The 19,632-nt window shown below is 51.1% G+C and overlaps 1 protein-coding gene across 1 annotated transcript; it reads right to left on the reverse strand.

Moving 5' to 3' along the window:
- Positions 1-4,283: 4,283 nt before the first annotated feature.
- Positions 4,284-19,607, reverse strand: MDH2 (malate dehydrogenase 2). Its single transcript, NM_001195526.2, is given in 9 exon segments — positions 4,284-4,601; positions 6,092-6,243; positions 6,585-6,684; positions 7,812-7,889; positions 9,101-9,226; positions 10,988-11,097; positions 11,605-11,688; positions 13,076-13,244; positions 19,429-19,607. Coding segments are annotated over 9 exon segments (1,017 nt in total). The 5' UTR covers positions 19,495-19,607; the 3' UTR covers positions 4,284-4,469.
- Between the last annotated feature and the right edge of the window lie 25 nt (positions 19,608-19,632).

Below are 19,632 nucleotides of genomic sequence, written 5' to 3' on the forward strand. Positions count from 1 at the left end.
TATTGTTGCGAATCTCTTCCTGTGCCTAATTTATAAATTAAGCTTTATCCTAGGTATGTACGTATAGGAAAAAACGTAGTGTATGTAGAGCTTGGTACTATCCTTGGTTTCAGGCATCCACTGGGGGTCTCAGAATGTATCCCCCACAGAGACGGGGACTTCCGTATTAAAATATTTACCATCGGAAGCACTCTGGTCCTGGTGAACCGATTTGGGAGGTGCCACACTGCCAGGTGTCACCCCTTTATGATGGGCAGGTCCAGGGGGCCCCAGGGGTGGGGCCAGCAGCCTGGGCAGCAGCTGTTGACCAGTCGGTTCAGGTAGTGATTTCATAACCAGATCAGCTATACTGCTGCCAGCCGGCTGATCATCAACCCACGGGCCCTACTTTTGGCATCTGGTTCTGGGTGACCCTATTCGACTTCATGAGGAAATTGAATTAAGCATCTAGAAGAAAGTGAAGGGGAGGAAAGAAGAACACATTTCTGGTTGGTCAGCTAGGTGGCTCTCAGAAGTTGGCCCCCAGCAGTGAGCCCACAGGCGCAGGACGGCAGGCAGGCAGGCGGGGGAGGACACGGGCGGCCTCCTAAAGTGGGTTAATTGAGGAGATCCATCTCAAGCCCTAGGGGATGAGAAACTGGAGACGTCTGGAAAGCACGCCTCTGGAAGGCCAAGCTGCAAGCACGCAGAGGCCCCAGGCCCGGTCCCCTGCAGGGTGTGATGGAGGAGCTACTGAGGACACCCACAGCGCCTGCAGGTCTCAGGCCCCTGCAGGCCCGGTGCCTTCCCTCTCGGTCACCTAATAGCTCTGTCCACCCTGGGCTGCCGGAGGGAGTGGCCTGCCTTGCTGTCTACACATGGAGGAGCCCAAGGTTACCTGGCTAGTGGAAGTGGGAAGTTATCCTTCACGCTGCTCTGCCCTCATCTTGTGCAGCATGGCCTGAGTCTCTTGAGCAAGGCTGAAGGGCGGGGGGTGTTTTCTTCCCAGACCCACTCCCCCTGGACCCCATTGCACTGATATTGTGTCTCTGGGTCCTGCCTCCAAACCCAGGAGCTGATTCCCCGCCCTCCCTGGACTCACTCCCACCTGCATCGTCCCTGTCTGAAGGCAGCTGTCCCTTGCCATCAGAGGGAGCAGAGACCAGACAGGGCAGGGGTGGCTCTGGGCTGGAACGCTGCTCCTCACTCCGCCCGGCCTAGGCAGGGCCAAGGAGTCACTTGGCAGCAGCGGCCTCCAGCTCCCTCTGCAGGCAACTCGGCAGAACTGCAGAGGAGGTTTGGCCTGCCACACACCAGTCCCTCCTGACGTGGGTCAGGGTCATTCTAGGTTAAGCTGTTCAGCCCGCTGGCTTCGCAGCGAGGACGCAATACTCCACTTTCCTCATAATTACCCAACTTGGCTATGTCTACCCGGGACTTCAGCGGCAGCTCCTTTGCAGGACCAGTTCATGCGCCGTCTAATTACCTCGTCGTGGGTGCCCCGCTGCTTCCACACCAGCTCCTCTCTGCTCTCTAAAGACTGGTTCTTGGTTTCCCCCAGCAAAGGCCTCAGCCAGCTCATTATGGTCATTAACACCATACACTCAATCCCTGGGCTTTTGTTCCTCGCTGAGGGGGTCAGGAGTTGTGCGTCAGGAGGCGACCAGAAGGCAGGGATGGCAGCCAGCTCTCGGCCTGGGAGGCGGATAATTGGAGCTTGAAAGCGGGGGCGCTGCTATTTAATCCGTGCTGCTAAGTGGCTGATGGACTTCAGCGTAGAGGAAAAGGGGCTGGGAGTACTGTCTTTTCTCCACATCCCCGTCATCCCCCTCCCAAAGTGCCACCCCATTTTGAGCCCTCAGCCCTTCTGCTGGGGAGCATCCTCTGGTCTGTTGCCACATCTTTCCTACTTAGTGTGGCCTGCAGCATGGCATCACCTGGGCCCACCCCAGATCCTGAGTCACACTCTGCTTGGTAACAAGCCCCAACCTAGGATCCTGTCACCACCCTGCTCAGCACCTTTGACATCCTCCCTGTTCCCACCATCCACAGGGTGAGATCCAAGCTCTTCAGCCTGGCACCCAACACCCCCAGAATGGCCTCACTCCCCTTGTCGTGGGCCCTGTGCTGCAAAGCAAACACTTCGCCATTCCTCCAACACACCTGGCGGCCTGACGTGCATATCCTGTCCTCCCGCTGGCTGGAATCCCACACAGCCTGCAGGGCCAGCTCCACTGCCACCACCTCCCCCTCCCTCCTGGCTACCTTGATGGGGCAATCTTCTCTGATCCTTGCCTCTGCAAGACATCCAGAAATAACCTTGTTCTCTCCTGAGTCCTGCAGGACTTTATCTGTGTTTTTCTCATGTCCCTGACTTGTCTGTAAGTCCTGAAAGGCAGGAGGCTTAAACAGTGAAAAGAGCTCTGGGGGAGCCAGTGCCAAGCGTGGTGACCACCTGCAGCCTCCTCCGCATGATCTGGAAGAATCTGTAATATTTTAGGGTGTTGGTCCTCCCTCCTGGACTGCTAGATCAGAACTGCCGAGGGGCGGGGACAGGAGCCTGCATTTTAAGCAGTGGGACCTCTTTGGGAGGCCCCGTGTGGCAACCACTGGCCTATGATGGGCACAGATCATCCTGAACCAAGACCACCTGCTTTGAGTGAGCTGTACCAGGTCCTGCCTGCCAGGGCACTGCAAGGATCCCCTGAAAGAGCAAACGCGCCCCAAACAGAGCGGGCACAGTGCTTCCCCCACAGAACCACCAAGACTAGTCCAAAAGCACAATGATGTCCAGAGCCACGCTCTGCAGCAGTGAAAACCTCAACCACCTAGTTATCCAACAGAGGAAGCAATTTTAGAGTGTGTTCATCCCAAGCATTACCCAGCTATTAAAAAAGTGATATGGGAAAACACACGCTTGTAAATGGATCGTGTGGGGCAGGTAATGTCCAAAGCTGGCTCCCAGAGAACCAGGCCTCCTGGTGCTCAGGCCCTTGTGTGGTCAGTCCCCTCCCACCGCCCCTGGGCTGGCCTTGTGACCTTTAACCACAAGACGTGCCGGAAGTGATGCTGTGCCGGTTCTGAGCCTAAGTCTTAATGCCTGGCTTCTGCTTTTGCCCTTTTAGGAGCCGGGAGCCATCAAGGAAGAAATCCGCCCGCCATGCTGTACCGCAGCCCCGGACACCAGCCACGCGCCCGCCACCGTCCGGCCAGGCCCCGCACCTGCGGAGCAGAACCTCCAACCCACAGAATCATGAGCCGTACCAAAATGGTTTACAAACAGCTAAACTGGGTGTGCGCATGTGTTAGTAACAGAAAACCAGAAGAACAGACTGCCAAATGGCACATGAAGCATTCTCTCAACTCATGAAATACGCGAAGTTAAGAGGACAAATACTATTGCCAGTGATTATTTCCTGCTTTATTTTTTGGCTACATTTTAGGTTTTAAACCATGAACATGTATTACTTTAGTATAAGAAAACAACGATGCCATACTTGATAAAATCCATTTCAGTTTTAGTTTTAAAAAAAGCCACTATAGATAAATGAGTGTCCACCATTGAGTGTAGCTCCAGCCCCACCTACCCTCTCACCTGTCAATGGAAGGTCATCTGTTGCTAGGAAGTTTTTTCTCAGCTATGGAGCTGTTTCCACTTGAGGCCATGGCTTCAGGGGAGCAGTTTGAGCCCGACACTACCGGGAGTCAGGTCTCCCTCTAACTCCCACACTTACCTAAGCCTGGCGAACACAGTGAAGTCCCTTTCAGGCCACTGATGAAGACACGCCGCCACCTGTGTCCTCAGCCCTGCCACAGCAGCTGATTTTGGTTGCTCCTGTCCCCACCCCAGCTTTCCTCACAATTCTGGCTATGGGAAGTCACTGTCACTGAACACCAGTGCTCGATCTGAAGAGGAGGAAATTCAGAGCGGGCCAACGCAGCTTTAACGTAGAGGACAGTGCTGTCTGCTCAGCTGGAAAATACCACACACAACTAGGGACAGAAAACGGCGGCCTGGCCTCAGCCACCGAGCCACCACCCGTGCGGGTGAAGGGACACCATGAGGACCGGGCCTGAGCCAGCCCTTCTCGGTGTGCACACCTGAGATGCAATGGGGCAAAGAGAAGAGCGGGAGGAGCGCTCACGGATGAATATTTTAGACTTTCCTGAAGCTACTGATGAAACCATCACGCTTCAGTCTCATGTTTAAATAACACCTAGTTCTGACTCATGATGAAAGAGGCGCAGACACACTGTGAAGTCAGCTCTAACAGGGGAGAAAGCACAGTCTTTCTGGAGAGACCTTGAAAAAGAAAACCAGAGCCTGCTTTTATTGACGCACCAGCGGACCGCCCGAGATCTGGAAGGGACGGTGACAGTAATACAACACTCATCATGGAAGCAAAGTGAAATACAAAGGGGTCTGAAATGGCTTTACATGACATGACGCCTTAATAAGTTAGGGAAACGGCTGCTCATCAGCTGCTTTCTCATTTCATGCTCTTTACAAACTCTTCTCCTTTCTTGATTGAGGCTTTCAGCTCAGGAAGGGCCTCGGCTATCATCTTCTCTTCGAAAGAGGAGAGTTTGCCAAGGCCTAGATTCTTCTCGATGCCCTTTTTCTGAAGGAGAGAGGAGAGGCAGTGAAATTTTACAATGAAGTTTCCGTGAATGAGTTTGCTACAGAAACCCACCTTGTAACTCCATCAGCTCTGCCTGCTCTCCACGCCCACGGCTGCTGCGCAGGCGGCTGAGGGAGCAGAGACACCCGTGCCGGCCCGCAGGTTGTCAGCGGTGGGCTGGGACTGGGCTCCCTCAGCACTGTGCGCGCACTCAGGACAACCGCTTCCGTGCTCTGCTACCCTATCCATAAAGTGAGCGGACTCTCTACCTCGGAGGAGGCTGGGAGAACAGACGCTGGCGACTCGGCACATAAAGTACTCGGTCATCAGCAGCGTTAATGTTATTCTCCCTGACACAGAGCAGACTTTTGGTTCTAGTCTCTTTCTCAAGTTGGTAAAGGACTGAAGAAACGTTCTCATATCCCCCTGAATCCAGTGTAATTACGGAGGTGAGCTCTGACATCAAGAAAAGAACAGGTGTCTTGGCACTGTCACCACAGCTGAGCCCTGTTTGTGCTCCAACAGCAGCCTCGGCTTCCAGGCCACCCCCTCCGAGTCTACACACACCTGTGCTGAAACGGTTACTGAAGTAATCTGTTTAGTGCCCACCTCTCCTCCACACGGACCCCCCAGGCCCAGGGCCATAAATTATGGATCTTTGAACATCACAGTGTCTGTGGGAAGGGCCTCTGAGTGGCTCAGGAAGCCACTCGACTGTTTCTTTCTGGGAATGAGATGAAGGCAGCCACACATTTGCCTAACTTCAGCAGCTGCCCACACATAAGAAATGGAAACCTGGCTTGACTGAGAGTGTGTGAGCGAGACCTAGGGGTTCCTGCTCGGTGATCACTCAGTGAGAGTCAACCAGACCAGACAGTTGCCCCAAAACAGCCTGGCTGAAGCCAGCAATGTGACCAAATGGCTCTGTCCTAGATGCCACAGTTTCAAGGGGGCAATCTACAGCACATTCCGAGAAGGAAAACCAGTAGGGTAAGTGGCAAGGAACCAGGAACGCCTGAACTGGAAAGTCTAAGTTGTGCACCAGCTCCAGGCCGCCTGGGAGGAGAGCCAGGCTTGGCAGGCCCTGAGGTTAGAACAAGGCCCAGCAAGTCCAAGCTACAGGGAGACGGCACGCAGGCCAGTGGAGGGAAGCTTCTCCTCCAGAGCTGCCAGTCAGGGGGCTGCCTGGAAAAGGAACCGGTGTCTCCTCAGGAAACAGCCACGCAGCTGCTGCTGATCAGCTGTCAGATCCATGCGGAACGAGATTCACGTGCGGGAGGTTCCAACCCCAGGTCTGAGGTTTCTCCCTGCTCTGAATTCTGTGATGTGTGTGCTTCCACCCTCAAAAACCCAAGCACACGGCAGGCAGTGAGACACAGTTACTGCACAAAGGAAATCTGGAGCAAACGGGCAGGGCCGCGCTCCTGAGTGGTAAATACAGAGAACTCTGCTTCTTCCACAGTCAAGCGGCCCAGCCTCAGGATACGTACCCCCAGCAGTAATGGCGTGGAGAAATAGGGACAGTCCGTTTCTTGAGACTTAACAAAGGAACATTCGACAACTCCTTCCTTTCCGTTCATCGCATCCACGAGGGAGAAGACAAACCGGGCTCCAGCATACGCCATGGACAGGGTGGCAGAGCCTAAGACACGGGAAGGTTAGCCAAGCTAGCACTGTGACCGTAAAGTCCAGGTGAGCCCACCCCGCCAGCTGAACAAAGTACCTGCAAAACCTGCAGCTTTAGTTGTCGAGAATTAAGGTCAGCATGCCCTACTTTTACAAACTCATGAATGGCATGGCTTTAGCTCAGCTAACCTCAAACACTGCTCCACTCCACAAGCCGGCCGGGCTGCCTCTGACCACGTGAACGAGTAGGAAACTTAGAAAAGGATCCGCTCCTTGCCCAGGACCTGGCGAGTCCTCACCTCTGAACTCCAACGGGTGTCAGCACCCCCCCACCCGCGGCTGCCTCTAGGAACCCACCTGCTCCAGCCTTAGCCTTCACCACCTCGGTGCCGGCCTCCTGGATCCGTCCGATGAGGGTTGTCAGCTGGTCCTGCGGAAAGTCCACCTTGGGAGTGCACTGCAAGCCAAGCCACAGGGACCACGTCAGCATTTGTCACCATTCCCACAGCCCACACTCTCCTCACCACTACAGGAGACACCAAGACCTTTTCTTCAAAGAGAAAACTCTGTTAGGAGGTGGAGCGAGTTCCCTACTCATTGTTAAAGAACTACTTATATTTTGGACTAATTTCAGACTTAGAGAAAACAGTACAAAGACCCGCCCCCGCCAGCTTACACTACTGTTAACATCTTACATAACCACAGTGCAATTCTGAAGAACAGGAAATGAATATTGGTACATTACTACAGACCTTATTCAAATTTTCAAAAATTCATAAAAGTGCAACTTTTCCACCACTGTCCCTTTTCTGTTCTGGGCTCCTATCTAGGAACAGATACCAGTTTTTTTGCCTTAGTCTACTCTCTAACAGATCCCCAGTGTCCCCTGGCCTTTGTGACATCTGGCAAGAGGACTGATCACTCGTTTTGTAGAATGTCCATCAACCTGCTGTAAGGTGTTTCCCCGGGATTCTCTTGTAAGGTTATGCGTTTTTGGCAAGAATACCACACACTCTGTGTTCTTCTCAGGGCATTATTCTCAGGGTTGTGAGGGTGATCTGATATATCTTATGCTCAGCGTTTACCTTGTCTCTACTCATTTTTTTTTTAAGTTTTTTTTTTTTTTGAGGAAGATTAGCACTGAGCTAACATCTGCTGCCAATCCTCCTCTTTTTGCTGAGAAAGACTGGCCCTGAGCTAACATCCCTGCCCATCTTCCTCTACTTTATACGTTTTCACCTTGTCTCTACTAATTTTTAAACAAAGCAGCTTTGCCTGTTCTGACCTAACCAGGAATTCAGTGATGTTTCTACCAGTTTTCGCCGTGTGCCTGAACTGGCCGCTTTGAGCATCTTCTGACCCCACTCATTCCCATAGCTGGACCACAGGGGACCCCTGAAATGCTGGAGCCTGACCACAGCCAGATAGGCCAGTCAAGACACCCCCAGATGACTGGGGTAGGGCTAGCAGGAATCCTTTCAAAACACAGTAGATGGTTAGATCTTTGTCGGTCTGTCCTGAGCACCTCAAAGTGGAACCTCTTAAAGCCGTGAGCTTACGGCTTCCTGGAGGGAACATACAGACCTGAGAGATGACGGGGATGATGGTCTTCCCAGCGTGGCCGCCAATGACAGGAACATGGACTCGAGCCGGATCCAAACCCTGGTCACCAAAGTGTGAAGCTTGATTAGTTTTTAACAGGCTCTTTGAGTATAAAACATGTCATATCCACCTAAAGCAATACTGGAAAAATCCACAGAACTCAGAACAAAACAAAGAAATCAGAAGAGACGGTCCAACTCCAGCCGTGCTTGGACCTCCCAGCACCGGCCCCCACACGGCCTACCATCAGTTTGAATATGTACAGTGAGGAGTAACTCGTCATCTGGTGAGGTCACTGTGGTTTTCCCTTTATAATGAGCTGAAAACCGCCTCCTTGTAGGGACCCCCATTGGTCCCCATCAGTCTGGTGTCTTCTCAGAATCAGAGGATGACAGTCCTCTTTCCCATAGCTAATGTCATTCCCAACACGCAAGCGCAGACTCACGGCCCCGCACTCTGTCACAGAGTACGAAGCAAATTCCCTTTCCCTCATTTCAGAGCAAAATTCGAAACAATTCCAGAAGACACAGGGGTGAGAAGTCTGTCAACCCACAGTGGTCGCGAACGAACAAAACTAAGTTGTAAGCGGTCAAAACACCACAGTTTGTTATCAGGCTGGCTAAGAGAGGCTGACTCATTTGTTAAACCGGAGGTATGACGCCCCCAAGAATCTGTGAACCAGGTATTTCTTAAGATGGTCAAAAAGGGAATCTGGTGGGAGTTCTGAGAGGGAGGTGAGCAGTCCCCAAATGATGCTACCTTCCCCAAATGCTGATGAGAGCAGCCCTAAGTTAGGAACCAGCCTTCCCCAGGAAGGCAGGCCCAGCCTCAAGGATGGGTAGACTCAGCAGGACCAAGTTACTGGAGTAGGGAGCTCACAGCAGGGCCTACATGCCAAGGCACTGTGCTGGTCACCAGGGACACAGGCACAGACAGACAGAGCCCCTGCTTTCCAGAAACTCACTGTCTAATAGGAGACACACACAAACAGACGTCCCCATCGATGTGCCTGGACCCCTAATGCACCAGGGAGAAGTAAGAGAGTCAGCTGAGCTGAGACAGAAGGCAGCCACGGTTTCAACCCGCAGGGGCCTGCTGTTGGATTCCCCAAGAAAACCTGAGAGCCAGCAGGCAAGCTACACAGACATTTAAAACTCCCAAGTTACAAGTGACCTGTAAGTGGCCTGGTGTCTTCTATGGCTATAAGGGAGCCCAGGGTGGTCAGAGAAGTCCAGAAAGGTAAAAGCAAAGACGCCCGATGCAGCTCTTACCTTCAGTTCTGCAACAAAAGTGTTGGCTCTGACAATGTCCAGGGTTGTCACCCCGAAGATTTTATCGGGGTTGTATACTCCATGTTTCTTGAAAACTTCCGCTGTGATTGGGATGGTGGAGTTAACCTAGTAAATCCAAGAGAGGCATAATTTGCCCTGCATTCTGATAACAAAGCCATGAAACAAAAGGAGAAATCTTTTCTCCAGACCACTGGCAAGTCCTAAGGTGCAGAACTAAATTGCCCTGTCTGATTACTCTGTCACAGGCAAGCCATCCTCACGATAGAACAGGTCATAGTGGGCGGACTCATGTTCTGGAAGAGTGCTTCCTTTTTTTCCTTCAAAGATTTTATTTTTCTGGGGCTGGCCCCGTGGCTGAGTGGTTGAGTTCATGTGCTCTGCTTCGACAGCCCAGGGTTTTTTGCCGGTTCAAGTCCTGGGCGCGGATGTGGCACTGCTCGTCGGGCCACAGTGAGGCTGCGTCCCACATGCCACAACTGGAAGGACCCACCACTAAAAAAAAACTACACAACTATGTACTGGGGGGCTTTGGGAGAAAAAGGAAAAATAAAATAAATTAAAAAAAACCAAAACAAACAAAAAAAGATTTTATTTTTCCTTTTTCTCCCCAAGAGCCCTGATACATAGTTACGTATTTTTAGTTGTGGGTCTTTCTAGTTGTGGCACGTGGGACGCCGCCTCAGCATGGCTTGATGAGCGGTGCCATGTCCGTGCCCAGGATCCGAACCGGTGAAACCCTGGGCCGCTGCAGCAGAGTGCGTGAACTTAACCATTCGGCCGCAGGGCCGGCCCGTGGAAGAGTGCTTCTTTCCCCTCCACATCAACAAAGAAACTCTTCGCTGCAGCAGACTCTCTTCCCCTTGGGGGTGTCTGAGTCAACAGTTCAAATATGTATGTGACCCTTCGACTATCAATTTAAAAGGATGATGATGGTGCCAAAGGGCACCTTCTGCTCCAGCTGGGGCTTACACCTGAACAGCCATTCATTCCGGAAAAAAAAAAAAAAAAGAGCACAGAGAGGGCTAACAGCTCAGCTGGCCTAGGGTCAGGTCCCAGCTGCCATTCTGCTGTAACCCTGGGCAAGTGACCCCAACTCCCCAGGAGTGGTTTATCTGTAAATGTGGGAGAAAGCTACCTCACGAGGTGGTGTGAAGGGGAAGTGACTTATCATCTGGCAAGTGCTAACACGATGGCTGGTACACAATACAAAACAGCACTAGTTAGCCAGCTCCCCAGCAAAAGCAGCACCCCTTCTACTTCTGACAGTCGCCCCTAAAGATGAGCTGGCTTGGGGAAGCCTGGGGAAGGCAGGAGCCTCTCCTCAGAGGCCACGGGCACAAGATATGGGCACTGATCACCGTCACTGCACTTTCCCCCAGATCCTTCTTGTACTCAGAGGCGAGAATCCCGAGTCCACCAGGAGGCAGGAATGGAGGGCTGCTGTGGACGCAGCCCCAGGCGCTGCTAGAGCAGGCATGGGGGCCACAGCTTCCTCTCAGGGAGCGTGCAGGGCCTGGGCGGCTGTGTACGAGATCATGTGTGTAAGCGTGAGAAGAAAGGGGACAGTGGGGGCCCAGGAACTGCACACTCCAAGAACACAGTAAGAGGAGTTCACGGGCTGCCACAATCACAGCTGAAAGGAGCCTTAGAATGGACTTATTTTCCAGGTGGAGAAACTAGGACACAGAGAGGGGAAGTGATTTGCCCAAAGGCACACAGTTGGTAGGAAACCCAGGTTAAAACTCACCCTTAGTTCATCCAATTTATCCAGCTCGGCACATTAATCTGATTATTCTCCCCAGAAGCACATTAGCACACTTTTGCTAACTGTGAGCTTTCGGCAGCCCAGCTGCCAGCAGCACTCACCGGATTTGAAATGATGCAGACCATGGCCTCGGGGCAATGCTGGGCACAGGCAGCAGTCAGGGTGGCCACAATCGTGGCATTGGTGTTGAACAGGTCATCTCGCGTCATGCCTGAGAATGATCCAATTCAAGATGCTCACAAAGCACAGGATGAATTTCTAAGTATGTGCCAAGTGCTGTGTGTTTGTTGGTACAGGAAATTCAAACATGAGCGAGACAGGGTCCCTGTTTCAAGTAAATCTCTCTTGTACGGGACAGGCCAGTGTGACCAGTGCCAAAACAGAGGTCTTTGGGGTGGAGCGTGGGGAGCGCAACGGGGATGACATGCGAGGGGGATCAGTAAGAATTCCCAGGGTGGAGACAGGTGGAGGAAAAGGCACTCCACGGAGAAAAAGCACGCACAGGCACAGAGAGGACTGCGCGGGCAGAAACACAGCAGACACAGGACGGCTTTAAACGCCAGACCAGGAAGAGAGCCGACCTTTATCCTATAGGCACTGGGGAACCTTTGGAATTTTGTCTGCAGCGGAGGGATCTGACTAGATCCATATTTTAACGTGAAACCACCTCCTTGCCTGACTTGCAGGGAGATGCTAGGCAAGGCTTTCAAACACACACCTGGTTTTCTCGGGACTCCAGCCGGGATGACCACCACATCGCAACCTTTCAGGCAGTCTGGCAGCTGCTCAGGTCCCAGGTAGCCTAGAAAAAACCCCCATAGGAGCAACTTCACTTTTTCTGACCCGGAGAGGCTGGCACGTCTGTGGGGACAGAGCCCGAGAAGGAATGCCCCCCAGGTTCAATGCTGACCATGGGCCTCAACCTCAAGGCCCACCCATGAAGCGATTCCTTTCCTGGACTACCGCCCCGAGCCTGACGAGTCTCGCTCTCCTTTCCTCCAGCCTCCACTTGCCCAGGCCCCCGCTTCAGAGTGGATTAACCCGCCGCAAAACCCAGTCAGCTGCCTGTCTTCATCTGCCTCGCTGGCACCTGTAAGTCCTTCTCAGCTCCCAGTTAGAAGAGCTGCTTCTCCGTTTCAGGGTCATCGGAACAAAAGCTGCATCTCAGGCCAGATCAGGAAGGCACGCTGAAGGCCACAAAAGACCCCTGTGCCGATCAATGAGCACTCTAATATGAGAATTTATTTTGTTTACTCCTGTCCCCTGAGGGGAAAAAAGGTCTATTTTCAAAGATTTCAGGGAAATTTGCTCCAATGACCGAAATCTGCTTTGATTTTGACTTTTTCCTGATGGCAGCTTTCAGAAATCAAACGTACAGCCCAAACGATTCGGAGGGACTATGGGAGGCACGTGAACACCTGACTGGACAGGCGGCCTCCTGAGCGGGTCACGCCGGCCGAGGACGCGTGCCGACAGCGCCAGGCAGCGCCTTCCTACACGGTCGGTGGAGACAGAAAGCAGCGCAAACTTTCTGGACGGCAACTTTGACTTTGTAGTACAAGCTTTAAAACACCTGTGCTACTAATTCTGCTTTCAGTTCCTAAGATGGAAAGATGAGGATGTTTATCACAGTTTGTGTGTTTATATTTATAGCAGAGCAAAACAGGACACCGCCCAACGGTGGACAGTATGGGGATGAAAATAAAGAAGTGATAAATTACAGTACAGCTTAAAAAAATCATTTTACCAAGAATTCGGACATGTGGAAAAATGTTGCTATAGTGTGAAGGTTTAAGCAGGATATATAATTATATATAATGAAGAAATATTTCTTGGATAACACACCTATATTTACTTAACAGGAAGGCAACCGGAACAGTGTTTCTACTGCCCCCAAGTCCCTGCAGAAGGTTCCTGACCGGTGCCCCTCCCCAGCCTCATATTACTTTTCCAATTAGAAAAAGTGAAAAATGGGAAGCTTCGATCATCTTTGTTTCTGAAAGACACTGCTATTTACATTTTTACAGATTCAAGTCCAAAAAAGTGTAGTCGTTTGTAAAATTTAATTCTAAAATGAACATGGAAACTTCAAGTCTCTCAACTAGTTTCTTCAAAGAATCTTCCTCTAAACTTGGATCCTGGTCTACCGGTGAGGAGATTAAGTTCTCCAAGGTCAGCATGCCCAGTACCTTTCACAGTTGCTCTGGTCTCAATGTGGCTCAGATCTGCGGCCACTCCAGGTGTGTGAGCAATATCGTAGAGGGTCAGGCGGCTCACCAGGGGGCTGTTCTTCAGGAGAAGTGAAAGGGGCTGCCCAATTCCTCCAGAAGCCCCTAGCACAGCTACTTTCGCATTGTTCTAAAAAGAAGCACAAGAAAAGACTCTTAGGTTGAATTAGCATTAAACGAATTCACGCTATATCCTGCAAAATACTGCACTGGGCCTCTGACTGCAGGGGTGTCAAAGGAAGACATCATAATTGTCGAATTTCTACCAGTGCAAAGGTCCAGCTTCCTTCTGCAATTTATAGGCTTGCCTCAGGAAAATGAGGGAACTCAACGTCTACAGATGTTGGGACAGTCAGGGTCATACTCCTACACGCTCCAAAGATGAACAAGCTTTACTCAGGCAGCTGGATGGCTAAAAGCAGCCTTACCTTCCATCCTCAGTTTTAAAAACTATAAACAGACGTTTACTGAGTGCCTAGCCACAGTGCTGTCACTGTACTAGGAGTTGCAGGAATGAAGACCCCTGCCAGTTCTGCAGGCGACAAGGAAGGAAATGCATGGGTGGAGGGAAAGGGGCTTAGCAGAAGTCATGCGTGCAGAAGGGGGCGGAGGGCAACCAACTGTCTGGGGATTGGAGGCAGGGAAGACTGCATCCAGGCGGCACAATCTTGGCTGGAGCCCAAAGCAGGATGAGGGGGGATGTGTATTTTGAAAAGGCTCCTTCCCTGCCAGGTAAGAACGATCTGCAGCCTCAGGCACCCGCACCCCACAGCAGTTCCCAGACTCCAGAGTCCATCAGAATCACCTGCTGAGCTAACGAAGGCCGCAGAGGGCCAGGTTCCTTGAAGTAGGAGACGGCTTAGGCCTTTTACTGAGTTTGCCAGGTGATTCTGACCCAGGCCAAAGTTTGAGAATCACCACTGCTCAACACCAAGCTAAGCAGAAGCCCAAGGAGCAGCTGGGCCTGGGCATGTCAGCTGGGGCAGCTGAAGAAGCGACACAGTCAGTGAAGTCACTAGTCCCCTGGAGTAGGGGTCCAAAGGGACTAGACTATCTCACTAACATCTAAAAGGCCAGAGCTAGAAGAACGTGTATCAGTTTATTGGTCAACTTACAGGAAGTAAAGTCAAAACACTTGACTTTCAACAGCCACTTCACAGCTAAGTACATCTAACAAGTGGTCATCACCTAAACCCATGCATTTTTTAAAGATTTTATTTTTTTTCCTCTTTCTCCCCAAAGCCGCCCGGTACATAGTTGTATATTCTTTGTTGTGGGTCCTCCTAGTTGTGGCATGTGGGACGCTGCTTCAGCGTGGTTTGATGAGCAGTGCCATGTCTGCGCCCAGGATTCGAACCAACGAAACACTGGGCCGCCTGCAGCGGAGCACGCGAACTTAACCACTCGGCCATGGGGCCAGCCCCCCACACATTTTTCAAAAACAGCTTCACTGAGCTGTATCTCCCATACTACACAATTCGCTCATTTAAAATGTACAACCCAATGGTTTTTAGCATGTTCACAGCGTTGTACAACATCACCCCATAAAGAAACTCCACACCCAGAGCAGTCACTTCCGATTTCCCTACAACCCCTGGCAACCACTAACCGACTTTGTCTCTGTGGATGTGCCTTTGCCTATTGTGGATATTTCACATATCGATGGAATCACACAATATGTGGCCTTTTGTGTTGGCTTCCTTCACTTAGCGTAACGTTTTCAAGGTTCATCCGTGTTGTAGCTGTAGCAGTTCTCCGTTTCTTTCTACGGCCGAATAACATTCACCGTAGAGATATACCACCTTTTGTTTATCCGATCATCAGCTGGTGGACACCTGGGTTGTTTCTAGCTTTTGGCTCTGGCGAATAGTGCTGCTATGAACTTTCCTGTACAAGCTCTTGTGTAGACATGCTTTCACTTCTCTCGGTATACACTGAGGAATGGAAGTGGTGAGTCACGTGGCAACTCCATGTTTAACCTTTCGAGAAGCTGCCAGACTGCTTTCTAAAGAGGCTGCCTATTCATCCTTTAAGGCTCACCTACAATTCACCAGACACCAACTTCCTACCTCTGCCATGCCAGACTGACTTGCTAGCACCAATGATAAGACCTGTAAACTGAAGAAACAGCACCTAGTGTGACAAGTGCGACAGAGACAGACACTAGGAAGAGCAGCAGCTCGAAGAAAAGAATAAACTGTGGAAGGGTTGAAGCATGAGGCCTTTACCAGGTGGATGGTGGGGGCAGGAGATATGGACAGAATGGCCCACGGAGGTGAAGTGGTGCCAATAGTTCTTGATGGCTGTAGCATTGCTGGATATTTTAGAGGAAGGAAGGGGCAGGGCAAGAGCTGAGGGCCAAACAGTCTATCTGCTCCTTGTAGGCAATGGGGAACCACTGAAGTGCCTCAAAAGCTGGGAAGAACATGACCAGATCTGTGTTTTAGAAAGATTTGAGGCAGACCGGAAGATGGATGGAAATCTACAGGAATGGCAGCAGAGGGACTACCGCAACCGTCTGAGCATGATTCAAGGGTGGGCAACGGCAGCAGCAGCAGCAAGGAGAATGGGTGGGTTAGGAGTGATTTGAGAAACAGGATCAACAGACTTAAGTCGCCCCCATCCCCTGCTTCTTCCTTCCAAATGGTGAGTAGAGACAGAAATCCGGGGTAATAATTTCCTGGCTTGAGTAGACAGCACTGCCTTTAAGCAACAGAGGGAAGTGAGGAGGAGTAAGGGGTTTGGGAGAAAAGATAATGAATTCAGTTTTGCATGTTGAGTTTGAACAACCTGAAACATCCAGACACACACATGCGCCCAGTTGGTCCCTGGACAAAGGGCTAGATATGGAGGTCATTAGTATCCGCACTGGGATTAATGGACGCCCTGGATGCAGACAAGGCACAAAAGGGAAGACACAGTGAAAAGAGCACTGGGGACAGAACCCTATGAACGTCAGCATTTACTGGGTGGGCGGAAGGAGTCCCTGAAGGGTGGTGATCAACTAGCACCTCAGGCCACCCTCACCCAGCCACTTTTAACAACCAATTCAACGACTGCTTCTTGGTGACCTTTCCTACGAGGGGCAGAATTTATAATACAGTAATACCTTACCTGAAAAATTCAAGTCATCGGCAACTTCATTTACAGGGAACACTGGAAACAAAACAGTAACAGCTGGCCACTTACCAGGGTCTGTCCTGCGGCAGGCACTGAGCTAAGTTCTTCCTTATTTAGTTTGCACAACTCTGTTAAGTAGTATTAACAGATCCATTTTACAGATGAGGAACTGAAGCATACAGGTTGTGAACGTGCTTAAGTCCACAAAGACAGCAAGTGACGAAGCTGGGATACAAGCCCAACAGGCAATTTGACTCGAATTATTTGGACTTAAAAAAGGGGAAGTCTTAGGGAAAACAGATCTATTCGAAGCCCTGCCCTAAAGCTCACTCCCGTTATACAAAAGGCACTCTTCCCGGCTAGATCTCACGCAAGCCTAGCCAAAATTCCAGCCAACCTCGGAGAGCCCGCTTCTAACCTAAATGTCCAAATAAAAAGGGGAAATTCTTCCCGGCAGGCAGGCAGGCAGCTGCCCAGGGAGGAGGAGAGCAAGAGAGAAAACAGCATACACAAGAACTCAAAGCACCGTGTGTGGTCATCTCGGGCAGCCGTCCACCCTGGGTCCTTCCACTCTCACTGCACACTGTACTCCATAGCAACCGAGGCCAGTCATAATGGACCTCGGTTATCCAAACCCCAAACCAAACTCACCAAAACCCCCCAGGCAGTGTAACCTGCTGAAGGAAGTTAAACTCTAAAAGCACATACTACAACTAAGATTTGAATGCAGTTGTTCTTTTTGTGTTTCTTTTTAGTTGGTGCTTTAAAGGTGGAGCCCTGACTTCGCAGAAAACTTAATCAGCCAGACCAACCCAGAACCCGAGGTCTGGCAATCTCACCCACTTCCAGATCTTCAATTACCACTCCCACATCTTGTCCCCAATCCTAAGGATTCCCAAATTCCAGCTCCACATGCCCAGTTCTGTTAGGCACTCCAATGGACCCACAAACCCAAGCGTGTAAATAAATTTATCTTCTCTACCTCTCCCAACTCTGTCCCCCGGTAGTACCTATGTTCTCCCAAATTCAAACTTTTAGAGCCATTTTCTCCCTCTTCCTTTATTAGAGACACCCAGTTAGGACATGAAGGACTTGGCATCTCAAACATCTTCCCAACCTGCCCCTGATTTCCATTCCCATTCCATCATCTCACTGAGGTCCTCAGCTCCATCTCCAAACCTGACTGGGGCAGTGGTTCCCACGCAGGGGGCACTAGACAATTCCACGAGGTTGGGGGATGAAAATGTCAAAATTTGTGTTATTTTTATCTAATAATGAATTAAACTCTACCAAGCAGCACACTGACCTGGTGCCCTCACAAGGGTCCTCAAGTGAATAAGTTCCATATGATACATAAGACGAACACAACACTGGGGGGGCATCAGGGAGCTGACCTCTCTCATTCTCTCGCTTTCAGTGTGTTGAGGTGATGTTATCGTTTGTATATTACAAGATTTCATCAACTCAGTTAATATTTATAAAAACACAGTCCATAAGTCGTGGAATCTTTACAACGAGACGACAATCTTTGTTTTACAGGGGTTAGCTCAAGATCTCTTTGTAACAGCTGTCTCCAAACTTGCTGACCTTTTCTGAGCTGAGGAGCGGTTGTGAACAGCACAACACCTAGCAACTGTTTTGAAAATGGATATATAGTAACAGTTCCTTCATTTGCAAGTTTGCTCTACAATGTAGGTCTATTATGCTTTCTTTCTAGATTTCTATTTTTTGTTTGTCATAAGATATATATTGTTAGTACATTACTACATGTAAGTACAAATAAATATATTGAGGTCGTGTGCTCAATACATTTTTGCTGATAAGGATACAGGACCCAAAGTCTCTAGACCAATGTACCGTTTGGCTCAAGCTCATCTTCTAACTTATTCAACTGCCTTCTCAAGATCCCCACTCGTATGTCCAACAGGCATTTTAAACTCCAAATCTCGCAAACTGAGCTCCTGATGTTGCCCGCCTGCCCACCCGCCCACTCTCTTCCAGCCGTCTTTCCCATGTCAGCCAAGAGCAATTTCAGAGCTCAAAGCCTTGGTGTCCTCCACATTCCTCTCATACCCCTCCCCCTCAGCAAGTCATGTGAGCAAATCCCACTGTTCTACCTTTGGTCAGTTCCCCTCCCCTACTCCTTGGCATCAAGCTTCCTGTGCTAAGTTCACTCATTTTGGCCTATCTCAAGTGCTTCTTACTCATCGTGGCATCCCCTGCCGCAGCCAGCAGAGTTCTTGGCAAGCACGCATACGCAATGTACTTATCTGTATATTTATTTTTCAAATGAATCGAATCCACAGGAAACTGATCTGACGGACGGAAGCTAAATAAGAAATTTGGAATCTCCTTTAATAATCACCTCCCTTTTGGGTGCGGTACTGAAGAGGCAACGTGGGCATCTCCTGGGTGCTCAAACTGGTTGTACTAGAATCACTCGGGGCACTCGGCAAAAACAGAAAGGCCCAGGTCCATCCCTTCTTCAGTGAGTCTGGGCCTCTGTTCCTCATTAACTTTCAGGTGATTCCCACACACAGGAGTTTGAGAACCACTGTCCTAGAAAAAGATGGCTAAAAATAGCTTGGGGTTAAGTACTCCCAGACCAAGTCCTGCACTGTTACAACACCTGGGGGCAGGCCCAGGCCGCCCGCAGCTGGAAGAATCCCTCAAAAAAGTCCTTAAGAGGAGGAAGAGTCTTCAGACTCCTAGGAGGCTTGGTGATCCAAAAGCCACTGCGGGCACAACTGTTAATCCTCCGGCCAAATGACGGTGTAACCTTGGACCAGTTCTCTGCCCTGGTACCTCAGTCTATCTGGACTACAGAGTTAATAATTACACATTGTTTGTACGGATGCTGCAAGAAGAACGAGGCTGCTCACACAAAGCACTCTGGAAAGTTGCATAAAAACGGAAATCACTTTCGGCCCTAGAGCCCTGGCTTCTCAACCTTGGAGCGCAGGCCCCCTGGGGGCCCCGGGGGCGAGCTGGGGGGCTCGGAGAGGCGCACCGCCCTGGAGCTGAGCTACCTGCCCCTCCCCCGGGTTTCTCTCCGCACTCCCCGCCCGGTGTCAGGGTCGGCGCAGGGCGCCACAGCCGCCGACCACAACTCGGCGGCCCTGCGGTCCAGGCGGGCCCGGGACTCAGGGCTGCTCGCGAGCCGGGAAGACACGTGGCCCAGGCCGGGGGCCTACCTGGGCTGAGGTGCTGAGGCTCCGGCGGAGAGCGGCGCCGGCGGGCCGGGCGAAGGCGGAGAGCATGGCTGGGGCGGGCGGGGCGCGGACCGGCAAGCGAACGAGCTGGCAGCACACAGATGACTCCAACGACCTCCACACTCCCCAAGGCCTCCGGGCTCCGATCCGCCTGGCCTCGCGAGACTGTCCCGGCTTCCGGCCCCA

This window comes from Equus caballus, chromosome 13, assembly GCF_041296265.1.
Source record: "Equus caballus isolate H_3958 breed thoroughbred chromosome 13, TB-T2T, whole genome shotgun sequence".
Classification (NCBI taxonomy): domain Eukaryota; kingdom Metazoa; phylum Chordata; class Mammalia; order Perissodactyla; family Equidae; genus Equus; species Equus caballus.